The sequence below is a fragment of the Onychomys torridus genome, chromosome 12, assembly GCF_903995425.1.
Source record: "Onychomys torridus chromosome 12, mOncTor1.1, whole genome shotgun sequence".
NCBI classification, from domain to species: Eukaryota; Metazoa; Chordata; class Mammalia; order Rodentia; family Cricetidae; genus Onychomys; species Onychomys torridus.
This window is the reverse complement of record NC_050454.1, coordinates 35,688,529-35,714,921: the sequence shown is the minus strand read 5'-3', so window position 1 is coordinate 35,714,921 and position 26,393 is coordinate 35,688,529. Positions and strand designations below refer to the sequence as shown.

The 26,393-nt window shown below is 41.9% G+C and overlaps 1 protein-coding gene and 1 long non-coding RNA gene across 3 annotated transcripts in view; one reads left to right on the top strand and one right to left on the bottom strand.

The window, feature by feature from the left end:
- The window catches only part of Lnp1 (leukemia NUP98 fusion partner 1), a 19,219-nt gene extending 3,701 nt beyond the window's left edge, over positions 1–15,518 (top strand). The window contains exons 2-3 of the mRNA XM_036203113.1: positions 11,911–12,141; positions 15,127–15,518. Coding sequence (XP_036059006.1) covers positions 11,911–12,141; positions 15,127–15,276 — 381 coding nt within the window. The 3' untranslated portion in view covers positions 15,277–15,518. The remainder of the gene's footprint in view (positions 1–11,910; positions 12,142–15,126) is intronic.
- LOC118593665 lies at positions 13,829–26,393 on the bottom strand. 2 transcript variants are annotated; one of them, XR_004946289.1, is made up of 3 exons: positions 26,265–26,393; positions 24,124–24,227; positions 13,829–15,480 (listed from the first exon to the last, which is right to left on the bottom strand). It is a non-coding gene; the product is annotated as an uncharacterized LOC118593665 (long non-coding RNA). The 2 variants fall into 2 exon arrangements; XR_004946290.1 differs by lacking the exon at positions 26,265–26,393 and adding an exon at positions 25,274–25,377.

The window sequence follows — 26,393 nt, the reverse complement described above, 5'->3', positions numbered from 1 at the left end:
TCTAAATAATCTCGAGTCACTGTTATTAAATGGATAGGAAGAGCTTCCTCCTTCTTGCCTGTTCTGAATGTGTTTTCTAATCCATCATTATCAGGCTTAGGATTCGATAACACAGGAATAGAACATTAACTCCTTCAACTTGTTGATTGAACACATATTTTGTTCCAGGTATTATGCCAAACATGGGGATTATGAAGTAAAAGCAGAGACACATGGTCTCAAATGCTTGGGCGAATTCTAGTCTAGTAGAAAATGTGAACTGTCGGAAAGAATGAGGTTATAGTCAGGGGGGAAAGCCAGTCCTTCTCATACGATGTGGCTTCTTGTTCAGACTCAGTCTGTGATTTGCTAGACTTGGAGAAATCTAGCTTTAACTTACTGTCATAGGTAAAAAGAAAAGGAGGTAAGATGAAGCCTGTTAGCATACATTCCGCCTTCTCCTTCCATCATCACAGGGATGCAAGACAGAGGTAAGCCTGTTTCCATGTCAACCATTTCTTCTGCTCAGTGTATGAATGCATTTCTAATAGCTTAGTGGATTCAGATGTCTACTCATCTTCAGGGCTTGCTACAGCTCCTGTAACTTGTTCTGCATCATTTGTGCCCTATGAGAGGGGTCCTTGCACCACATGAAACATCACTTGGAGAAGGGACTGAGTGCCCTGACCGCTGAAGAATGCTCAGTTCCTTCATGCTCCAGGGTAGATACCATGTATGACTGTCCCTGTGAAGTCATTTGAGGGGAACAAACAGGTTTCCCCATCTACACCCAGCATTCTCTTTTGCTTTCTTCAGATCGTATTTCTCATTTTTTGTTTTTGTTTTTGTTTTTTTGAGACAGGGTTTCTCTGTGTAGCTTTGCGCCTTTCCTGGAACTTACTTGGTAGACCAGGCTGGCCTCGAACTCACAGAGATCTGCCTGGCTCTGCCTCCCGAGTGCTGGGATTAAAGGCGTGTGCCACCACTGCCCGGCGTATTTCTCATTTTATATTCTTTTGGCATAACATATTTTCAAATTAAAGTAGTAAATTCTCGAAATTTTAATCTTTGTCCCTGATGATCCTAAGGGTGGTCACATTCCTATAGCAGTTCTCTTGTAGTTGTTCACTAAAGGGGTACACTGGGACTGGACCCCAAAGGTATCTCTCAAAAAACTGGAAAGAAATGCTACTACAATATTATATGATTGGCAATGAATGGCTTCTCATATTTTAGATTATATTCGTATTCAATTTGAATAGGTAGCATTTCTGTAATACACGGGAAGGAAGGATGATAGTGGAGCTTTTAGCATAGTGCTCTATGGCCTTTCCTCTCCTCTCTGGGATGCTACAGTGGGGAGCTGCTACACAGGAGAGAGGGGGGCAGGTTTGGAAGGAGCTCATGCTGTTGCCTTCTGCTTCCCCTGGCAATGTGGCTCTAGACAAGGTCCTTAATGTCTTTGCTCAGATTCCCCTGTGGTAGTCATACCTCTGACATGAAGGTACCATGACATTCAGTGACTAATGTACATAAATTCTCAATATAGCACCAAGCACCAAGTAAGTACTTACTATTATTAGCGATCCTAAAACGTTGCTGACGAGAACTGTGAGACTACAAAAGGAGAAGGAAGAAAACAGTCTTACATCACACAGCAAAGCTCAGGTGGTTTAGGCTGCATTATCATTGCACACCTGCACTACAGATCCCTATTGGAATCTCATTGTACCTCTTCACCCCAGTCCTCTGTCCTTTCCTAGGCTCTCTTTACCCCCTAGCCCACCATCAAACTCCTTCTGTGACAGTGTCCCTACCCAAGTGTGGGGCCCATTCTCAGCTACAAAGCAGTCTGTATTTCCCCCACTGAGCCTTTGCATATTATAACTCAGTTATCACACATTCATAGAAGTCTCCCTTACTCGCACATCCAGGTCCCCAGATCCATGTAAATATAAATAGTTGACCTTATTATTGCTTCATATTGTCATACTTATATCTTGTTCTTTCCCCTTGTATATTTTGATCTGAGAATACAGCCAAGGACAGTGATGAATGCCACCCAACATAAAATTGTAGACTTAAAACATTGAGGAATTTATTTTCCAATTTTTTTGTTTTGATAACTTGATCATGAAATCCCAAGAATGAACCTTGAAGATGATGTTGTGTTGCAATGTCAAAAGGTTGGACAAGCATACCTAAAAATGGATGGCATTCAGCTAGAAGAGAGTCATGTGTACTGTTTGTGGCATGCCTGTCTCTTCAGTAAACCCTGGCTGGAAGAGGCAGGCACTGAGCCTCTCTGCTCTCCACTTTTCCACAGCAACAAAACAACAATTGACCCACAACAAACAGACTGGCAAACTTACCTCAGGGATCTCAGCTGCATTAAATGCTAACTATTATGATGAGTGAGAGTAAGATTCCAGATAGATGAGTTGCTTGTTAATCCTGCAGACTGGGTGGTATAGACATCAGAAATTCATTTTCCTGCCATACTGGATCTTAGGAAACCTCTGCTTTGATTGAAGTGGTGCCTTCCTTACTAGGTCTTTATGTGGCTTCTCTCTATGGTGAGCAAGTTCCTGTCTTCTGTCTTTCTGTGCACCTACATTTCTTCCTCTTCTAAGAGACCAGTGAAGGGGGCTCATTCTAAAGGCCACAATAACGAAATGGCTTCTGTAAAGGCCCTTCTGCTGAATACATTCACATTCTGAGTTACTGGGAGCATCTATCTAGAGCTTTGGAACAACACAGCTCACACTGTAACAATGCCCAATGGCTAGATCTAAGCAGCTTGTTGACAAATATATCTCAAGGCTTTCAAGGAATGCTCTACACGTTGATAGTCCTATGTACAAGAAGCTGGGTCCTGTATTCTTACTGGTGTTGGTATTGTTTAAATATGTTTTCTAAGGCTAACCCAAAAGATACATTGTTATTTTATGTAATCATTGACCATTTTTTTATAATCTTGATGAATAACATAAATATTTATGTCACTAGATATTTCGTTTTTAAAAAATATTTTTATGTATTGACATTATAATATAATTATATCATTTACCCCTTATTTTTCCTCCTTCCAAATCCTCCCATACACCCCTCCTTGTTCTCTTTCAAGTTGATGGCCTCTTTTTCATTAATTGCTGATTATATATATATATATATATAAAATCTATGTATATATCTATATCTATATTCCTAAATATGTAAGTACAACCCAATAAGTCTTTATAAAGTTACTTGTGTATATATTTTCAGGGCAGACCATTGGTATTGGATAATGAGTTGGTGGGCTCATCCCTGGAGAAGACCATTTTTTTCCTGTTTCCAGCATTCATTAGTTGCCTATAGCTCTTTGTGTAAGTTTGAGGCCTCGTGGGCTTTCCCCCGTCCACATTAGCGTGTCTGTTGGTGTTGTCCTTGTTCAGCTCTTGTTTAGACAGCTGTGTTGGTGAGACTTTACAGGCGTAGCTTCTGACTTCCATAGGAGACACAATCTCACAGCCAACTCCTTGGTCCTCTGGCACCTTCATCTGTGTGTGCATCTGCCCATTTTGTGTACATCTAACTCATGGTATGAGCAAGTCAAGGGGGCAGGTACTAGGTACAACATGGCCCTTGATACAACAAAGCAAATGGCCTAATGGTGAAGAGACACTGAATAGTTACCCATATCCCTGGTTACAGTTATGTAGTAGCATAAAGGAAAGCTGCAGGACCCTAGGACAGCCTCTACTAGAGACCTGACTCAACCATAGCAGCTGAGAAAGGGTTTTTAGGGGAGTTGCTCTTTCTTGGGAGAGTGAAAATGATTACCCTGGTCAAAGTTGAAACAAGGAGTGGAAAACAAACAAACAAACAAGCAACCTAAAGAAATTTTACTCTCAGGAATGAGTAAACTAATTCCAATCTGGGATCTACACTCTGTCAAGCCTCAGGTGCGTGTAATGAGAGGGAAGGTTTGATAAAGCTTTTTATTAGCAAAAAGGGAGGAATTCACATGGCCTGGTTATGCACAAAGGACTTTATTCCTGAAGACACAAAGCAGGAATAAACTTCTTTCTCTTGGTTTTTGTACATTTGGCTGTTTTGTGAAGAAAGCCCTGAGACAAATTGCCAGGCAGGAGAAGATGAGTACATCTCTTTCCTGCCTTGCTTGCTGAATTTCGTTTGGATTTTGTAGCTAGAGTTTTTCTGGGCCTGCCTGGCCCAGGGTCAGGACAAATCTCTCTCACCTGCCAGTCATGCAGTGGCTCAGACACAACCAAGTAAACACACAGAGACTTATATTACTTATAAACTGTATGGCCATGGCGGGCTTCTTGCTATCTGTTCTTATATCTTAAATTAACCCATTTCTATTAGTCTATAAGTTGCCACGTGGCTTGTGGCTTACTGATATCTTACCATGTTGCTTTTCTTCAGGGCAGCTGGCAGCATCTCTCTCCCTCAGCCTTCCACTTCCCAGAATTCTCCTGTCTCCTTGTCCCACCTATATTTCCTGCCCAGCTACTGGCTAATCAGTGTTTTATTTATTAACCCATCCGAGCAACACATTTAACACACAGAACATCCCACAACAGGATTTGACATGATAGAGGGCACTTTTGTGTCAGTGGGTCTCCTTATTTTATTGAGTTAGGGCCTCACTATGTTACTCTGGCTGGCTTAGAACTCACAAAGATCCGCATGCTTGTGCCTCTTGAGTGCTGGGACTAAAGGGGTGAGCTATCATACTCTGTTTTTATCAGTGATTTTCACAACCCTTAGGGAAGTGAAAAGGGGTGGTGATGGATGAGATCACTGTAGGGAGGACTCCCTCTAAAGTACTGCCCTGCGCAAGAGAGGAGAGCTGGAGCATTAAAGACCATGGAGGCCAGATCACTCCACTGAGATGGTGCAAAATGAGAAGGTGACAGGTCAGAGTTTGCTGTTGTTTTAACTATGTTGTTTGCTTTGGGAAAAGTAAAGCAAAGGAAGTGGGCATAGATACAAGATGTGCTCGCCCAGGATTCTGCATTAGGTAAGCAATGCTAATCTAATGAAGATGATAATGATGACTTGGACTAAAGAAATAATTGGTCTTGAGAGACACTGGAGAAGGGGAATCTGCGGAGTGCTCATCTGGGTGTTGATGGCAGTTCCTCTGCTGTCCACTGAGTGTGGGGACACTGAAGGGGCTGAACCGGGCATGAATTATGATGGGGCATCCTTGAGAACAAAATTATAATAATGAGGAGATTGTATTTGGCTTCATTTTTAGTTTTAGAATTGAGCAGCAGTTCAATTCATAAAATAAAAATAATTAGTTATAATGAATTAATATGAAATGATAGCAATTGCCATCATTGCAAAGATAAGAAACAGGTATATAAATATGTTGTAACACAAGACCCTGCATATTCAATCCATTTCCCCATAATTTCCCTTGTGACGCCCCTTTCTACATGTCTGTATGCTGTGTACCTATTCGTATATCAATGCACTTATTATCTTAGCTGCCTTGTTCCTTAGTCTTCACACCAAACACGCACATGGGTTCCATACCACATTTAGAGTAGTTCGAACACTCTGAACTGGTCTGAATTGTGAATCTGACCAGTGAATTTTATGTCATCTAGAGCTTTCTTCTCTCTCGTTAGTGTCTGTTTCTCCCAGTTGAAGGAACTCCTCCACACATTTGTTTAGGAGACATTCAGGGAAATGCTCTTACTCAGGTTTCATTCATCTAGGAATGTCTCTACCTCTCTGTTGCACGAATCCTAAATGGTCTTAAAAAAAACTCGGAGCCAGATATTGGGGTCAATGCTGAAAGTTCAGAGAGACAAAGGGACAAGCCACAGCCGCTTCTCACCTCACCAACTCCACGAATCCTCAGACGGAATGCCTCTGAGTCCTCAGCCAGTCTCCTCACGCCTTATATGCCTTTCTCCACCCAGCCATTTCACTTCCCATCTCAGCCTTCCTAGTGCTGAAAAAATAATGGCATGTGTGCTTCCCAAATACTGGGGTTAAAGGTGTGTGCCACCACTGCCTGACCTCTGTGTTTAACTCTGTGGCTGGTTCTGTCCTCTGATCTTCAGGCAAGTTTTATTAGAGTACAATAAAATACCACCACACCTTTCTAAAGAATTGTTGTTGTAGGGACAATATTTTTGGTTGACAGGTTTGATTACTCAGTGGTCCCATGAAAATCTCATGGCACTCTTTCCTGCTGCATTTCTATAAAGAGATAAGGTGTCCTGTGCATTGAATACCCCTACCTACTTGTTATTTGTTTCTTTACTTGGTCTGACTTTCAAGCCTTCTGTTTTGTCTCTAACCTTTGAAAAATTCCCTTTGACTTCTGTGGTGTGTTTGGGGACTGACTGTAAGTTACAGTATACTTGTGTGTGTGTGTTGAGGACTGACTATAAGTTACAGTACACTTGTGTGTGTGTTTGAAGGACTGACTGTAAGTTACAGTACACTTATGTGTGTGTGTGTGTGTTTGAAGGACTGACTGTAAGTTACAGTACACTTGTGTGTGTGTTGGGGACTGACTATAAGTTACAGTACACTTGTGTGTGTGTTGGGGACTGACTATAAGTTACAGTACACTTGTGTGTGTGTTTGAAGGACTGACTGTAAGTTACAGTACACTTGTGTGTGTGTTTGAAGGACTGACTGTAAGTTACAGTACACCTGTGTGTGTGTTTGAAGGACTGACTGTAAGTTACAGTACACTTGTGTGTGTGTTGGGGACTGGCTATAAGTTACAGTACTTGTGTGTGTGTTGGGGACTGACTATAAGTTACAGTACTTGTGTGTGTGTTGGGGGCTGACTATAAGTTACAGTACACTGTGTGTGTGTTGGGGACTGACTATAAGTTACAGTACACTTGTGTGTGTGTTGGGGACTGACTGTAAGTTACAGTACACTTGTGTGTGTGTTGGGGACTGACTATAAGTTACAGTACTTGTGTGTGTGTTGGGGACTGACTATAAGTTACAGTACACTGTGTGTGTGTTGGGGACTGACTATAAGTTACAGTACACTTGTGTGTGTGTTGGGGACTGACTGTAAGTTACAGTACACTTGTGTATGTGTTTGAAGGACTGACTGTAAGTTACAGTACACTTGTGTGTGTGTGTGTTTGAAGGACTGACTGTAAGTTACAGTACACTTGTGTGTGTGTTTGAAGGACTGACTATAAGTTACAGTACTTGTGTGTGTGTTGGGGACTGACTATAAGTTACAGTACTTGTGTGTGTGTTGGGGTTCTGACTATAAGTTACAGTACACTTGTGTGTGTGTTTGAAGGACTGACTATAAGTTACAGTACTTGTGTGTGTGTTGGGGACTGACTATAAGTTACAGTACACTTGTGTGTGTGTGTGTTTGAAGGACTGACTGTAAGTTACAGTACACTTGTGTGTGTGTTTGAAGGACTGACTATAAGTTACAGTACTTGTGTGTGTTGGGGACTGACTATAAGTTACAGTACACTTGTGTGTGTGTTGGGGACTGACTATAAGTTACAGTACACTTGTGTGTGTGTTTGAAGGACTGACTATAAGTTACAGTACTTGTGTGTGTGTTGGGGACTGACTATAAGTTACAGTACACTTGTGTGTGTGTTGGGGACTGACTGTAAGTTACAGTACACTTGTGTGTGTGTTGGGGACTGACTATAAGTTACAGTACACTTGTGTGTGTGTTGGGGACTGACTATAAGTTACAGTACTTGTGTGTGTGTTGGGGACTGACTGTAAGTTACAGTACACTTGTGTGTGTGTGTGTTTGAAGGACTGACTATAAGTTACAGTACTTGTGTGTGTGTTGAGGACTATGTCACAGTATATTTTATTTACGTTGAGTCTGACTACGACATTTGATCTGGGTGTCTGATCTCATCTCTGTGTTTGGAGAATTTTCTTTTGTAACTCTGGTAAGTTTTCCTTTTAATATTGGCAAGTTCCCCCTGAGCCCTGGGAGGATGAATATTTTCTCTGCTCCTGTTCCCCAGAAGATCCCAACCCTCCTCATTCTTTTTAACCTCTCTGTATTTCCAAGTAGCCTGTCTCCACTTCCTTTATTCTTTCTTCCATGGGTCTACTCTGCTCCTGGTGCCTTTCATTATGTTTTAAGTGTTGGCTCGCGTACTCTCACCCCAAAGATTTCAATTTTAGTCTTAAAAATTGCCTCCACGTTTGTGTGAAATTTCTTTGTTAAGATATCAGATCGTTTCTCTGTGCTTCCTGGAAGCTCGTTGGGTTTGCTGAAACAGGTTTGAGGATTCCACTAAGAGTTCCTACACAGACTAACTCGTAGTCCATTTCTGGCATCGTGTTTCGAATGCTAGGTGAGATCATGGGTCTCTGGCAGTCCCCATGGATGTGCAATGCTGTCTGCATTTGTATTTATTTGTTAGGTGTTTATTTGGACCTGTACCTTTTGTATAGTTTTTATTTTTTGTTGTTGTGTGGTTTTGTTGATTTCGGCTTCTTTTCCCAAACCTAAAGTTACTTCTGCTGTTCTATCACTAGATGGCACTAGCAAATTGTTGATTTTACTAGTGTGTAACTATATCTCAACACTAGAGGGAAACCCAAGCTCAAGGTTTGTTCCAAACCCTAAGCTGGTATGCTGCATAGCAAGAATCAAGCAGAACCTCCCACCCCCACCCCAAAGAAGGTGCTGCGTTCCCACAGCCTCCCCCTTGGCTCAGGTAGATCACAGGGTTTGTCCACAGTTCCTGGCCTGTAGTTAGGCTGCGGGAGTCTGCCCGGTTCCTAGAAAACTTACTGCAGAAGGGCAGCTTCCAGCTCTCGGGGCACAGCTGGGCGCTTCCCTCCCTTTACTTTCCCTAAGTGGAAAGTATGCTCTCCATGTTACGGTGTTTGGACTTTCCCACAAAAAAAGGCACTATGCAGTTATGTGATCGCCGACACTAGAATGTTGCCTCACACCCTTAGCCCAAGCCCAAGGCCTATTGAGACAGTGCAGCGCTCATTTAAGACAAAGGGTCACCCTGCTATCTCCTGCCAGTTGCTGAGGTAGGCTCATCACTCCAGACTGTTATAACCAGATCTAGACAGTGATGACTGGGTGGCATGTCTCTCTCTGGCATTGGGACAGTTGCAGAGGTTCTGACTGTGGCACTGGCCTAGTTGTAGGGACCACTAGTCTGTCACTGAGTACTAAGGCAGACCCATCGTCACACCATCCATACCCCTAGCAAACATATTCTTGCTCCCTGTTGTGCTCTACATTGTAGGTTGTGACCTACATTGTAGGTCGTTTTGTCAATACGGTCCCTTGGTTTTCTAGACTGACGCTAAGCTGGGTAGCTTTAGTCTGGGTCCTATAGCCACAAAGATGGGAAGTCTCAATATAGGCAGGGATACATGCCTACTCCATGGCAAGGATATAAGTTGAAACATGGATCTGGCCCATCTGTGCACAGATCTCCACCAGATGCCAGGGGAGGCCTAGAGGCTTACACGCTAAGATTGGGCTTAAATCTAGAACCTTAGTCTCACTGCAGCAATCCCTGGTCCTGAACTACAATGCAAAGTCTTGTAGTAACTTTATCCTGCTCCACAATGTGCCAGGCGCTTCTTCCACCACTGCTGATAGTTAGGGAGGGTGCTGCCTTGGTGCCTGTCTAACATGGTTCCAGAGCTTTAGTCTGTGTGCACTGTCCTAGGGGCATGGGCTGTGGGGCTCCTGGCACTGGATTTCACTGTAGGGGCCTGATACTGGGTTTCAAGTCTAAGGCCTTGGTTTAAGTTCCTCCTTCTCTGCTCCAAAGGCCGTACATTGCTTAGAGTTGGAAGAGGAAAGATATAGGCAACTCTTCTTGTCTTCTTTGACATGTCTTTCCCTCTTACCTTCTGAAATCAGGTGCTAATGTACCCTCTCCTGGCTCCCATAGCTCTGGAGGTTTGGTGCACGAATATTATTCAAATTGATGTGTCTACGGAGAAGGGATTGCTAGTGGATCCATCATTGTGCTCTATGCCTGCATTCTACAGAATGCAACACATGTTCTGGTGGGCTGAGATGGTTTTAAAGACACAGAGAGAATGAAAATAGCAGAAACAAAGGGGGAAAATGTCTGTTCGATTATTTCCAAGTTTCTTTTCTTAAAAGCCTGGCTAGGGTGGCAAATAGTAGGAAAATGACTTATTGGTTAATATGAAGATACTTTAGGTCTTGATCTTTGCATAAGGATCAAACCAGGGACTGCTTCGTCAGCATGCCCATTGAAACTATCCTGCTTGGGAAATTCAGCTGTCTCATTTCTTCTGGGTCCTTAGTTGAACTCTTGGAGATTTAGCATGGGCGACTCCATATTTATTTTAGCCTGATCTGTTGGGAGCCAGTTCAGAAGCCTGGTTGTTGAGGTTCAGTGTTGGGGTTCAGCCCCAACCTATCAAAGGGTCCCTTGAAGGAAGGAGTGAGGGATTTAGAAATGCTAGATAGGAAATACAGAAGTAGATGAAGAAAAAATATGAGACATAGGATAGCTTCAGGAGGGTCCTGGGTCAATACCTTCAGTTGCCTCGAGTTTATTTCTAATGGGCCTTTTATACACTAGCAAGTGGAGAGGCAAAAGACCTGTCCCTTTCAAGATCAAAGCACAACATACAACCAAGTGTAGACCCTTCAAAACACCTGATAAGCATGCCCCACTGCAAAGTATCGTGTGATTAGGCCTTGAAGTATAAGATACCTGGTAACCATGCCTTTGCACCCTGTTATACAGCCTTGGAGAGCAACATCAACTCTGACTCTCTGACCTTGAGTCAAACCACAAGTTGGAATCTTTGTGGGCTCCCACCCCTGGTCCAAAACAATGGCTTTCTATGGTTTTATAGAGTAGCTCTGATATATATGTGTCAGTTTGAGAGTCCATGGAACACCACGGGAAGTTGACCAGACAGCTCAGGGGAGAAGCCAGCATTTATGATACAAACTAGGATTATAGCTAGAGACTGATGTGCAGACAGCACAGAATCAAAAGAGAAAGACAAGGAAGGGACTAATCTAGATCCTTGGGGGCCCCTCACACTCAAGAGATGGGGTAAGTGAACAAAATGTCTGAGTCGCCATGACAGAAAGATCTAAGGAAGCTAAAGATTTACAGTAAAAGGAGAAGAAGAATTTACATTGAAAGGAGAGAGAAGAATGTTTCTGAAAGGCCCCGCGGGAAACAAAGTTGAATATAACTCAGTTACTGAGTTAGACTAAACAGTGTGCAGAATTTGGCAACATGGAGATAAATGTGTTCAGTACAAAGTCTACACTGAAGTGGGCTGGAGTGTGAGAAAAACTGAGAGAGCATCATGGTTCTTTAAGGAAATTTGGCTTCTCTGAACTCTGCCCTTTGTTTTCAAATTGTGACCTCAACATTGATGTCTTTATATGATCTCCATGTCTGGAAGCCTTCATGATACGGTTGTGTATGTTCTGGATATTTGTTAGGCATTGATAAGGTGTAAGTCTTCATAAATGCTTAATTTTATACTGCTTTTGATATGTATTAGTGATAAATTAATTGTTCCTCGTAATTCCTCCATTATTTTCTATTTTAGAAGTCCATAAATATTCATCTTTACATTATTTCTGAAACATTTGTAGTGTCACTAAAGTTTTTAAAGGATTATTCTGGCAATTTTACTCAAGGCTTGGAGCCCTCCACTGTCCTGTTGGCAGAAGAGCAAGCAATAATCGTAGTCTGGAGATACTCAACATGATATTTTAACCACTGATTCTGCTGTGTTGTGGCAGGAGAAGCTCTTACTGAGAAAGAAGACAAAATTTTCCTAAAACATATGTTTGCTTTAGTTGTTGTTTTATATGTATCCTGTCTCGGGGTTAGTATTGTACATACCCATTATGAGGTAAACTTAATTTTTATTCTGTATTTCTAGTTTCCCGAATTCCCCAGTATCACATCACCTGACTGCCACCCTAGACGGCATTCTCATGAGGACCAGGGATCCCGAAGCCATCTTCCCATGCGTTATCACAGAAAATGCTCAGTGGATGGGTCATTCAAGGAGCCAGTGGGATCACAAAGAGGAGCTCATTCCAAAATACAGGAATTTTCAGAGTCCTTTGAACAGCACCTGTGCCTTCAAACCAAGCACCCTCCTTCTTCGGTAGGTGGCAGAACAGGACTGTCATTATTTAAGCCATAGGGAAGGGAGCCCAGAGCTCGTATCTTGTCAGTTTTGAGGACGCCAAGACTAACTTCTTCATTCATTCATAGCTCCCCCCCCCCCCCCCGCAAATCCCCCGTTTCCCGGATCTCACTCTGTAGCCCAGACTGGCTTTGAACTCACAGAGATCCTCCTGCCTCTGCCTCCTGAGTGCTGGGATTAAAGGTGTGCGCTGCTACTGCCCGGCTTCATTCATAGCTTACGATAAGTGCCTTGAAAACACCACTCAGTACTTCTTAGGATAACTTAATATTTAATATCTATTTCATATCACCTCTAAATAGAGTATATTGTAAAATGTCAGTGCAAAATCAAAGTTTTAGAATGCATATTCTTTTAAACATTTCCCTGCTTAATAATCCACATAGTAGTTTTAAGCTAGGTGCATTAAACAGTGATGTTTGTCAATAAATTTTAAAGCATACATATTAAATAGTGGAATTTGTCAGTAAATTTATACACAAAGAGGGGAGAGGGAGAAGGGAGTGTGTGTGTGTGTGTGTGTGTGTGTGTGTGTGTGTGTGTGTGAGAGAGAGAGAGAGAGAGAGAGAGAGAGAGAGAGAGAGAGAGAGAGAGTCTAAACTATTGGTTTTAGCAAATATGCCAGAATACAATATACCAAAATTGAAGGATGATCAAGTCTCTTTTACAAAATGTCACACTATTTCTTGATAACATACACACACATTACCATGTAGTCTATATCTAGATTACTTTTACTATACAAGCTATGGATGTCATTGTTAAAGTGTATTGTTTAGGAAATACAAACAAGGAAAAAAACTGTGCCTTTTCAGTAGAGACAATTTTCCCTGAACATTTCTGATAATTTGTTTGTTGAATTCACAGGTGTTAGGAAAGGTTAACTGTGTTACTTGTTGTTTAAAGACCAAATTGTACTAACATGTAGATTTAATATTTTTATAAATCAGAGCAAGAAAAGGGCCAAAAGCTGCATTTGTGGTCTGTTCTTCACCAATGATGTTAGATTATAATTAATTCCTTTCTTGTCTTCTGCTCCTTTCTCTTTCCTACCTTCTCTTCTCTCCTCTCCCCCTCTTTCTCATCCTTCTGTTCCATTTCTTTCTGCTTGTCCTGCCCTCCTCTCTTGAGACAGGATCTTGCTGTAAAGGTTCAGCTGTCCTGGAGCTTGCTATATAGCCTAGACTGTCCTCGAACACTTGATTCTCCTGCCTCAGCCTCCTTAGTGCTGGAATTCCAGGCATATGCCAACATGCCCGTCTAAATTCTTCTATTTTGGTATCAAAACTCAAATTGGACTATTATGATTTCCAAATTAAAGAAAAATTTCTAGTTCCAATAGTTTTTCCAACTTCTTTATTGAGATAATGATGCACACACCCTAAAATCCATTCAAGTAAAGAATATGCTTGATGGTTATGACATAAAACTATGTCATCATCAGCCAGTATCAGTCTTGTTACATTTTAGGTTTATTAAGCATTTTTATTGTTTGAGAATTTCCTACATGTATAGAATGTGTTTTGATCAAATCTACCCCATCTTCTCACCTCCAACTCATTCTCTATCCCCCAATCACTTTTTCCTCAGTTTTCTGTGTTCTTTCTCTCATCTTAAAAACAACAACTGAGTCTACTTAGTGCTGTGTGTGTGTGTGTGTGTGTGTGTGTGTGTGTGTGTGTGTGTGTAGGACCATCTACTGTTGGAGCATCAGCACTTTCTGAGGGACGACTTTCCTGAAGAAAGCTGACTCTTCCTTCTCCAACAACCATCAGCGGTCAACAGCTCCTCACCTAGGGGTGGGGCTTTATGAATGCCTCCCCCACTCATTGGCTGGCTTGATCTTGTACTTGTAGTCAGCCTCTGTGAGATCATTATTGATGAGTGTTTTTCAGATAATCTAATCTCAGTAAGAGGAAAGCTAATCTGGAGAAAATCACCACGGTAGTTTTTCTTTTTATATTGCTCTGTTAAGTACTAGAGACATTCATGACTGCTAAATATATATTTTGATTGCATGAGTATTAGTGATTGACCTAATGAAAAACATTTGTCAGAACTTTCCCGGAGCTGGTCTAATTTTTAATTTCCTCTTAATTTTTATCTCAGCTCCATTATTAGTTTCTCCTTCTGACCTTCATGAAGGAATCATGTTGGATAGAAATGAAGCAAATATTTGTTTATTCTTAGAGGAACCAAAAACAACAACTGCTTGAACCAGACACCTCCAAAACTTTGCACCAGAAGGGCTGAGGCAGTCACATGACTACCACTCATAACGGGCCCTGAACTCCTCATTTTCTAGTTCAAGCAAGAGGATGGAGAAGGAATTCTCTTGTATGTTATGCAGATACATAAATACACATAGAGAAGGCAGTTATCAGTGCCATTATTTTGCTCTGAAAGACATGCCTGGGGCATCAAAATGAAAGAACCCAACCCTCCCCCAACGATCCTTATCATATAGCCTTATTGGAGTTATTAGTGAACCACCAGCTACTTTTTTGTATTTCCCTTTAAGCTTATGTACTGATGCTTTGGGTCACTCCATGAATAGTGGAGTGTCTAGAAGGTAGAATCTATTTAATGCTATATACTCTGGTCCTAGAACAATAGTGTGTGTTTAATAAAGTGAAGTACTTACTATAAATGATTCCACCACTCTCGTCCTAGCCAATCACTGGAGAATGTGGCTTTGGTTGGATGTCCTTTCTAAACACTGCATTCATCACATAGCCCTTACATTAAAGTTTAGTAAAAACTTTTTCTTTACAATTGAAACCTTTATCAATATGTTAAATTGGGTTGATGTTAATTTGTTACTAGAAAGTAAGGCACTGGTGTCTGCTACAAAATCAGAGCGTTCTTCCTGTCTAGCTGTTGGGACCAATGTGAGATGGTCAGTTGCTGGTGCATTTTACCCTTTTTCTGATGCTCTTCCAGGGACCCAAGGGCAGGAAGGAGAGAAACGAGAGACATTGCCCAGGGACGGACATGAGATCCCACAAGAAAATGGAGGACAGAAGGAACTCAACAAAGGAAGGACATGGAGATGCGCCCATGGCTCCCCTGATTGAAAAGGGGCCTGAATAATGCTTTGTTTCTACAGCTCAATGACAGATGTCTCCGGTTGTTCTGAGACCCAGTTCTTCCTCCAGAACAGCAGCTGGAACGGGTGTCTGCAGAGGTTGAAACTGAGGTGGGCAGTTGGAACGGCTGCTTCTCGAGATGACTTTTGTGACCCTCCAGATGACTCTGGTATTTCATTTGATTGTGCAATCTGCTTTTGGTGTCTTTCTATGGTAAGAAAAAAATAAAGGTATTTGAAAAGATTAAAAGAATTCCTGAAAGTGGTTTCTAATGAGCCACCTGTATATCATCCACAATGCCTTTCCATATCAACCTCCCAGATCATCCTAAAAAAAAGTCATTGTTGTCTTTAATTTTACTTCCTTATCCCAAATAATTAAGCTTGTGTAGTAGCCATTACTTAATGAAAATTAATAATGAACTCAGTATTACCCTGAATGTCTTAACACATTACCTAACATAATCCTTATTACACTGAAGTGAGACCTTGTAGAGTGGAGAGGGCAGAATATGCCCTCCAAAGACACACTCTTAATGACTTGCTTCTTCCAACCATGCCTCACTTTTCCATCTCTGTCACCTCTAAAAACATCACCAACATCTGGGGCCAGCCAAGGTATCTACCATGAGCTTGTGTGTGTGTGTGTGTGTGTGTGTGTGTGTGTGTGTGTGTGTGTGTGTATGTGTGTATGATGCATCTTCAAATTCGACTCAGAAATGCATAAGAACAGATCTACTAGGGGAGTTGGCACACATAATTACAGAGGCAGAGAAATCTCCTCATGGGCTGTTTGCAAGCTAAAGAATCAGGTAGTCTGGCCAGGCTAAGTTCAAAGCTCTTAGGACCAGGGATGCTGCTGGTTAATTTTCTCTTGAGTCTGAAGGACCTGACCCTACCTAGAAAGTACTTGACGTGCATGTGTGCGTGCGTGTGTGTGTGTGTGTGTGTGTGTGTGTGTGTTCCTCAAATGCCTCACAGCCATACTAGAAGACTGTCCTGGCATCCCTGACTCTTTCAGACAGACACTTTTGCTTTGGTTGCAGAAATATCAGCCATGTCTCTGATCAATAGACTTTAAGAATCCCAGACACCTCCAGTTAGGAATGAGAGGAACACCCTTCTCACCCGGAGACACCGAACATGCATGAGTTTCCCTTTTCCTTTATAAAGAGCAGCACTCTCACCCTCATGGAGTCAGTCAGCTCCGCAGCCCCTTGGTCTGTATCAGGAATCAAGATGAAGCCTCTCTGGGATGTTTACATTTAGGCTGTCCTGGATTCCAGTCTCCAGCAAAGCAGGCTGAGCTGGCAGCAGTCGCTGCCGGTGCTACGGTGCTCTGGGTGGCCAGCAGCTAGAGCCAGTAACGCCAAGGGAGCAACACTGCATTTTTTCATGATTTTTATCCAAACCGAGCAAAAGTGTCCTTGGTTAACTGGCAGCACACACAGGGCTGGCACACAGAGTTACCTCAGCTCTCTGAAAGTGAATTGCCCCTTTCCACAGCATTTTTCTTTTCTTTTCTTTTCTTTTTTTTTTTTTAAACTTAATTTTTGTTTGGTTTTGTTTTGAGAAGGAAGAGTTTATTTTGGCTCACAGTTACAGGGATAAGAGGGCAGATACCGGGCAGCATGGGAGCAGGCATGGGCGAATAGAATAAGAAACTGAGAGCTCACATCTTGAAATTGCAAGCACAAAACAGAGAAGGTGAACTGGAAATACGGCAAGGTTGCTCTCGGTGACATGCTTGCTTCCTCTTTCAAAGCTGCCTTTCCTTAAACCTCCTCAAACAGTGCCACCAACTAAAGACGGAATGCTCATGTAACAGAGCCTGTGGGAGCACTGCTCATTCAAACCACCACAGATGGAGACAGGCAAGTTCGTGGACCACACTGACCATCCAGACAGAATCCGTGAGCTCTGGGTTCACAGAGAGACATTGTCTCTGTTCTTTCTCCTCTCCCTCTTCACCATCTCTAAAAGCCATCACGTTATCAACTCCTATGGGCTCAGCTTCCCTGAGCTAAAAGATGTTTATATTATGATTTTAGTGCTTCGGTTTAATTTTGATACAGTTTTTATCTGATATAAAACATGAACATACTAACACATAGACTGTCGATTCCAGCAGAAAATCGAAGTCTAATTACAGATGCTGCTGTTGAAGAGATGCAAGGTAGGCACTGTGGGGCCTTCACGTCCAAAGACATGATTGCTCCCGCTCCACAGGCAGTCTTACCTACTGAGTCATCTCAAAAGCCACCTGGCATAGTTTTTCTTCCTCAACTACACTCATTAGCATTACCTGTGGAGGTGAGTTTCTTTCTTTATTTTTCTCTTTCTTTCTCTCTCTCTTTCTTTCTTTCTCTCTCTCTCTTTCTTTCTTTCTTTCTTTCTTTCTTTCTTCCTTTCTTTCAAAAGATTTATTTATTTATTAAGCTTATAGTGTTCCGCTTGCACGTATCCTGTAAGCCAGAAGAGGGCACCAGAACTCATTACAGATGGTTGTGAGCCACCATATGGTTGCTGGGAATTGAGCTCAGGACCTCTGGAAGAGCAGTCAGTGCCCTTAACCTCTGAGCCATCTCTCCAGCCCAGAGGTGAGTTTCTTTTGGAGGCATATTTGACCCAGTTCTATTTACCTTAAAATGACTTGAATTTATCCTTAACGTTGAGAAATATCAAAATGAAATTGAGTCAGTTTCTTTCATTGCATGAGCACACTCAAAACATTCCTGGAATTAGGATGTCAACGTCTTTATAGGCTAATTGACACAATATTTTTAGCCTTTAAAACATTTTGAAGTTTTCATTTGTACATGGTGCCGTGTTACATAAGGACATTTTCATACAAGTTTATTTTATAGTTTAAGCATGCCATGGATTTCCCAGCCTCCTTTTTCTCATCCTTTCTCCCTTCAATTAATCCCCTGTATTCCTCTAGATTGTTTTTGCTTCTACTTTTACTCGATTTTTTTAATGATAGGGTTTTTTTTTAAAAAAAAAAAAAATTTATTTCTTTTTTTTTTTTGTTCTCCCTGGACCCTCAGCCAAGTGGGCAGCACTCACATGTAGAGAGCAGACTCTTCTCACTTGACGCAATGACTCAAATACCAACCTGTTCCAGCAACAGGTCCACCCCAACATAAGGCTTACCTAGCTATCTGAGTATGAGGTATCAGGGTCACAGAACTATTCTTCCCTGTACTCTCTTGTTGAGGAAATTGAAGACTGGAAAATTCTGCGGTTTGTTGGTGTGGTACCAGAGCCCATTCACGCTATGGCAGAGCTCACTCTCCTCACATGAGGCAGAGTCTCCTTTCCGCTTTATATACATGTCAACACTTGGTATGAAAGTGATGTGCATGTAGATGGTGGGTCATGAGTGAGAGAGACAGATGAGTTGGTTACCACTTTGATTCTATTGTTAGACACCAGCTGTCTTTGGCCATCTTTGTAGTATGACCTTGACATTTTTATTTTTATTTTATTTACTGTTTTATCACTATTTTCCTCCCGGGGGTGTGTATATAGTGGGATTCCTCAGCTCTCTAATAATTTCCTGTTATTTCTTGTCTCCAACTTAAATATTCAGATTTAAGAGCATCTTGATTCTCTATTTTGTAAAGGAAAATTTTCAAATTTACTACTCATGACTGACATTGTTGTTGATCATTTATACAAGATAGTGACATTACATCGACAATACATAAAGGAAGGCAAAATAATAGGAAAAAGGTATAAAAAGCAAAATGTTGCCGGGTGGTGGTGGTGCACGCTTGTAATCCCAGCACTCGGGAGGCAGAGGCAGGTGGATCTCTGTGAGTTCGAGGCCAGCCTGGTCTACAGAGCTAGTCCAGGGCAGGTTCCAAAGCTACAGAGAAACCCTGTCTCGAAAAACAAAAAACAAACAAAAAGCAAAATGTTAATCCTATCAAGTGGCATCTTTTTATTTTTACACAGCTATATTTTCATCTTTTCAGTGTCTTCATAAGGTCTTTTAAACATGGTGATATGCTTGTGTGTGTGTGTGTGTGTGTGTGTGTGTGTGTGTGTGTGTGTGTAAAATGAGGGATAATATCAAGCTATCATTTGGAGAGTGTTACCCCTGAGGGATATGATGAAACATCACCTGTCCTGGAGGTCAGTTTTATATTGTGGTCACAGGAAAGGCCATTGTTTCCTGTCCTGGCTTTAGCGACTTTCCAGTCATGCCAATCAAGTTTCAGACTTACGCATCCACTTTGGTCCCTAGAGAGAGGTCTGGGGAGAGAGATCCATCCGTTGAGAAAGAGAAAGGCTTCCATGGACCCCTTAGGCTCAGTGGATGATTGGCTGTCAGTAGTCACTTCCTCCTCTAGCCACAATAGCGACAAGGTTTTCCTATTTCTAGATTCAAGGATGACAGCGTGAGGGAAGTGCTTAGAAATTTTATGTTTCACCAAACTGGAAGAAAGGTGCATACAACCTGTTTTAAGACTCGTGTTACATGGACGAGAGAGAGAGTCCCTGAAAGCAGAATCTCTTGGAAGTTTTGTTTTGTTTGCTATAGTTGAATAACTTTGCATCTTGCAATGAAAAGAAACCACAGGTTAAGAAAGAATAAGAACTTCAGGTAAGAACTAGAAGCCACATCAGACTGGATAGTTGATTATGGTTTGTGAATTGAAAGGAAAAAGGCGTATTTTTTTTTTATCACTCCAGTCCCAGATCAGCTTGATCAATACCCCAACAAACCTCTTCTACCATTGGACCCAAGAACTTTCTTTATGAGAGCAGTGGGCTTGCTGCTGAGACTATGAACTGCAAACAGGGCCAAAAGACTCCTGCCAGGAAGTCTACAAAAGAGGCTTTCCCCACAGGGATTGGTAGCTACTGCTGCCAGAGCCGTCCATCATCAGTTCCCAGCCAGGAGAGGCAAAGTTCTACAGCCTATACACAAACTCTGAACAGTTCTCTGGGCACCAGCACCAGCCCCATGACTCTGGAAACATGCAGACACCATAGCTGGCCAGAACTTGCCTCTGTCCTCCTTAGTACATAGAAAAGAGTTAAAAACGTCTATATACATTGAGGGATGCTGTGGTCACCCATACGAGAACTGATCATTTAAGAGCAACATGGAGTATGTACGGTCTAGACCAGGATCAAGGGTAAACCGGCAGAAAAGCCAAGGAATGGAAATCAATACATAGCACGTGATTTCTTATATTCCAACCCAGCTCTCCTACTGTCCTGCAGTGCTTATCTGTCAGAAACTCCATTATCTTCTACCTTCTCTCTGTTCTTAATCCTGCCTACAGATATTTATCTATATAGTTCAGGCCACTGTATCTCCCTGTCCCCTCCTTTCCCTCTCTCTCTTCTTTTTGACTTTTCCTTGCTTTCTTTTCTTTTCCCTATAATCGTTCCTCTCACTGCTTTCAGTTCCCAAAGATACTGTATACCATACCTGGTATATGGTATCAGGATATATATCCTTACCTTTGATTTTTAGTTCACCACTAACCCAAATTCCCATATATCCACCCATCTTCCCCCTTGCCTCAATTTCCCCACACCTATGTATGTATGTCTCTCCTGGCTACTTCCCATCTAACAACTTAATGCTCACCACTAGTCTCACTCGATTGCTTATCTGTTCCTTTCATTTCTGTTCCTTTAGAGTCATCCTAACGTAACAGTCCGCACAGTACCGTAGGTGACCCTTCAGTCCCTGAGAAGTAATTAGCAAGTGTCTGTTTTGCAACCACCTAGTCCTCTTATTATGAGGCTGAATTAACTACTGGGTAGTGATTATTGCTGCAGACAGTACTTGATACACAGGGGCAAACTAGAGATACATCTTGGGGTTTGAAGGACTGGTTCTCCTGGTTTGCTTCCGCAGTCAACATGACACAACCTAGAGTTATCTGCAGAAGTCTCAACTGGAAGATTGCCTAGATAGATGGGCTTACGGGTTTGTTTGTGGAATTTTCTTGATTGTTAAGCAGGGGGTCCTACATTGTACAAAAAGGCTACCTAGAAGCAAGGGAAGCAAGGGAGGAAACCAGTAAGCAGCACTTCCCGGTGTCTTTTGTTTGAGCTTTCACCCTTGAGCTTCTGCCATGTAAGCTGACAGAAACCCTTTCCTCTCCAAGTTAACTTTTGATCATAGTGTTTATCACTGCAACAGAAAGTAAACTAGAACACTAGCTGAGCAGAGAAAAATATCACCACAACTGTTTTACAATCTAGTGTCTTCTGAACACTGTAAGCAAGTCTACTGAAAGAAGAGAAACAACATGCATTAAAAGAACAATAACAACAACAAATCTAACCAATTACCAACCCAAGATGGAGAGATTTATTGGCAGATTTTGTGTGTGTGTGTGTGTGTGTGTGTGTGTGTGTGTGTTGTAAAAAGATTACTTCTCTGATTTCTTTTTAAGACTAATAATTTAAGAGTGTTAATTTTATATCCTGATACTTTGTTGAATGTATTTCAGCTCTAAGTTATTTTATTTTATTTTTTGATGGAATCTGTAAGATCTCATACATAGAATCTATCACCTTCAAGTAGGGGTACTTTATTTTCTTCTCTTCCATTCTCTTATCTTATTGTTCTGGATAAGACTTCAAGTATATCACTCCTATATTGAATAGGAGTGAAGAGAATGAACATCCTTGTCTTATTCCTAATCATAATAGTGATGCTCCAGGTTTTTCTCCCATAAGCATGATGTTGACTGTAGGCTTGACTTATATAGCCTTTATTATATTGAGACATGCTCCCTTCATCCCTAGCCTCTCCATGAGTTTGATCATGAAGTGATATTAGATTTTTGCCAATGATCTAGGTCCTTTTTTTGTAGTTGTTTTGGGAAGCAGTTTTGAATTCCTTAAGAAATGATATAGTGGTAAGCTGTGACATGTCTGTATGTCTATCCCTCCATACCTAGTCCCCTCTCTCCTCTCTCTTCATCCTTCCCCTTTTTCCTTCTCTTTTTCTCCTTTACTTTCAATTCCTTCCTTCATTTTTACCCTCCTCTTCCTATGCTGAATGGTCCAAAATCATTAGTAACCCTTTCCCCCTTCTCTTTCCTCTTTCCTCTTCATTCTCCCACATCTTTTTTTTCTTCTTAAAGGCTAAGAATTAGAGTAATTATATTTGATCTGTGCCCATGACGAGGTATGTGTATAGAGAAGTGTGTGTGTGTGTGTTATTGTTGTTGTTGTTTACATGCTAGTCTGCATATCTTGGAACTGAGGATTCAACTGGGACAGTTAGAAGATTTATTAAATTCAAGAGTACTAATTATGTATTTACATAAATAAATATAACAAAATTAGTTTGAGCCAGTTTTCTCACTAAGAGTTACATATATGAAAAGTGGGCAGTTTGCATGTGTATGTGTTTGCATATGTGTGAAATGATGCTGAAAATACCCATTAATGTTGGATTGAAATAGGAGATTTTAAATATATACAAATATATATATATATATATATATATATATGTGTGTGTGTGTGTGTGTGTAAATGAACATATGTGCACATATCTTTGAAATTTCACACAAAATGCCCACTATATTTTGTGCTACATTACTTATTGAAAAAAATTACGACAGCTTTCTTAAACAAATATCAAGCCATAAATATCTAGACTAATTAACAATGATATATTTTGTACACAATTGGCCTGGTGCTATCATTAAAGGAATAATGGACATCATTCTCCATGATGGTCAGGTAAGAACCCCAAACTTCCAATTAAAAAAAATAATAATCCCCAACCTCTTCCATCCAGGACATCACCCAGAAGCAGTGGAAAGATGATTTTGTTCTGGAAAGGGCTTCATTAAGGGAAGAAACTTCTGTACAGAGAAATGTGGCCAAGAGGAAGTGAGGAAGAGGTTTGGAAACTTTCTCAAAATTAAGCCTTTTGTTTTTGATAGTTGTAGGTGCACAGGTAGTCAGTAGGAGCAAACCAAAGAGATTCATAGGTCCACTCACCACTTTCCCTCAGCTTTACTATACCTTTCCAGGCTGTTTCCTAGCAACATTGTAGCAAGCCAAGTGTCAGAATGTTCCCATTACCACAAACATTCCATATGATGCCCTGTTATAGCCACACCCATCTCCTTCCTACCCCACACCTTCTTTAAACCTGAACAACCACTTACCTGCTCTGTGTCACAGTTCTGTCACTGAAAAGAAATATTACTTCAATGTAATCATAAAGCATGTATTAAAACTATCTTGTCTTTCACATTAAACATAAAAAGCTTTTTGGTACCTGACTCTTATCAAAGTTTAAAAGTTCCTCTTTATTCCCATTTCTCTGGAATTTTTATGATGCTCAATTTTCCTAAGTGCTTGTCTCCACACATGGATATTTTATGACTTACGACAGGGTTATGCTGACTGGCTGCTGAGTACTGAACAGGACTTGCATCACTGGGGAAAACCCTACTTGGTTCTTCTGGGTAATTCTCTTTACCTACTGCTGCATTAAGTTTGCTATTGTTTTGTGAGAGTTTTTACATCTTTCCCTTGTCACAGACTGGTAAGAGCAAGTATCAGGATGCCCACCGGCCTTTGTGAGTGTGACCTGAGTGTGCCTGTCAGTGGGCCACAGTTTTTACTGCTGTTTGGCTGGAGTGATGTGCTTATTAAATGAAGTATGGAAGTAGTTTTTTCTGGACTCCCCTTTCCCTCATCCTTGGCTATGAAAGGAGCAAACAGTGAGTCACTATGGCTCCCCGCCCACGTATATATCTATACCTGTTTGAATTTTAGAGACTTACTCTGTCAGCTTCCCCCACCATGACAAAATACACAACTTAAAACAGGAAGTTTATTTGGCTCACAGTTCAGAGATTTCAGCTCATGGTTGCTTGACTCAGTCACTTTCGGGCCTGTGATGAGGCAGAAGATCATGACTGGAACACATGGTAGAGGAGTCTGTTCATGCCTGGTGAGGAGAGAGAGAGAGAGAAAGAGAGAGAGAGAGAGAGAGAGAGAGAGAGAGAGAGAGAGACAGAGAGAGACAGAGAGACAGAGAGACAGAGAGAACTAGAAAGGGCTGGGGACCAATATATCCTTCACGATCATGCTCCATGGTAGCCTAACTTCTTTCTATCAGGCCTTTCCTTTAACACGTCCACTTTCTCAGACTTCAATACATGTCCTGTGGGGGACATTCTAGATTCAGACTAAAGCCAGGGCATCCGCAGCTTCAAGTCTGAGATAATGGATCAATAGTAAAACTTACAGCCTCACTATGTGTTCTCTTGGATGCTGAGATTTCTAGTGAGTCTACCCTCCTCTGTCTGCCCTTCAGAATCTCCATGCTGGCTCATGGAGAAGTCCAAGAGTGTTGATTATGCAGAGCTGTGGGGAAACAAATCTACATTCTGGCAAACAGAAGGGATCTTCTTACCTTGAGAACCCTGTCTTAGATCAACAAATCTGATGCCTGTAGATGGCAGTTTAGGAAAATCTAATTAATCTTCAATGACCAGCCATTGTGAAGCAGCTTTCCATGATAGAAGGAGCACTATTGACTGCTTACAAATGATTCAGAAAGCTGAACATAAGACACAAGTGACCTCGTACAGCCACATCTAAGGGCTGTTCCTTTATGGGTCTCCTCTGCTGCCACAGGGGTGAAGTATTAGGAATCTTCTATATAGTCCCTCTTGGTAAGAAGGCAGGGCAGCTTGTGGATTTGTGGTAACATTGCAGTAGGTCCATGGTAATGCAAGTGCGGAATATTTAATCCAAACTCTGGGGAGCTTCCTTTGAACGCCACTGCCTAGCTTTTAGGCACTGCCTAAGATAAGATCCTAGAAACAAAAGGCACCTTCTTGCTGACCTCCTGAAAGAAACTGGGGACTTGGCCCCATTGCTGCAAAGAAGTGAGTTGTTGCTAAGAATCTGCTGCAGCCTGAAAACAGATTTGGTCCTCACCACTGCCACCACCCAGAACCTGCAGATGAGAATGAAGCCAGCAGCTACCTGAATGTAGTCTTGTGAGACCCAGAGCAGATGACCCAGGCCAGCCAGGCCTGGACTTGTGCCTCCCAGAACTGTGCAATAATATGTGTGTGCTGCTTCGGGTATCAACTTTATGGTGATCTGTTACATAATAGCAGATAGTGAATAGAGGAGCCCACAGAATGGAATCTTTGCTGTAAAAACTTTATAGGCATTAGAAGAAAGAGGCAGTCACCAGAAATTCTCGCCCTCACATTGGTGACAAGTGACACCCCAGTTTACGAACTCTTAGTGAAGTAATACAACATACATTGTCTGGAGGCATCTGTGGCATGCTGGGATAGGGTGTGGGTCTTGGTCTTATCTGACAGTGGAGATGATATCTATGTCATAATTCAGATGCAGGAATTCAACATAATGCAGGTAGAAGAGGCCTGGCACGGGGCCTGGTGTTCAGCCCATTGAGTGTAGCTCTTGACTTCTTATTCCAAAGAGATCAAGTTTCTGTCAAAATCCACATTCCAGTGGCTACAGACTGCAGATCTCCTCTGTTCCCCACCGCATTTCCGGCGATCCTTCAACCACTTCCACTCAATCAAATCGTACTTGATGCAATTCTGCAGTTCTCACAGGCTTAAACAAGAGTTCTCGCTTTATTCACAAATACCACCCACCTCAACAGTAAATGAACCTAAGAATTCCTTCAAGCACCCACCCAGGACTTCTGCACAAAAACGACCACATTTCCGATGGGTTCGGACGTCATTAAAAGGTGCATTATTTCTTCACTAGGATCCTGTCCCCAAATCCTGTACTCTTGACATCTACTTTCTCTCCCCTGGAAAAGTGTGGATAGGAAAACCTTGAGGCGGGCCTGGACCGCCCTATTGGAGGCGTGGGCAGCGCGCATCTCCAACCCCTTCCCTTTGGAAACGCCTGTGAGCTACTGAAGGTTGTCCTTGTTTGTTGCCCCAAACGACAGCGATCACCCATTTTAAACGTAGCTACTTACAAGGCCTGCTGTCAAAGGGGTGAGGGCAGGGGCAAGTTCCGAGTTCTAGCGACCTCTCCTCTGCTCCTCCTCAGTGCCACGCAGTGCCACATCAGCGACTGTACCGCGCGCCCCTGCTAGGTTCCTTTC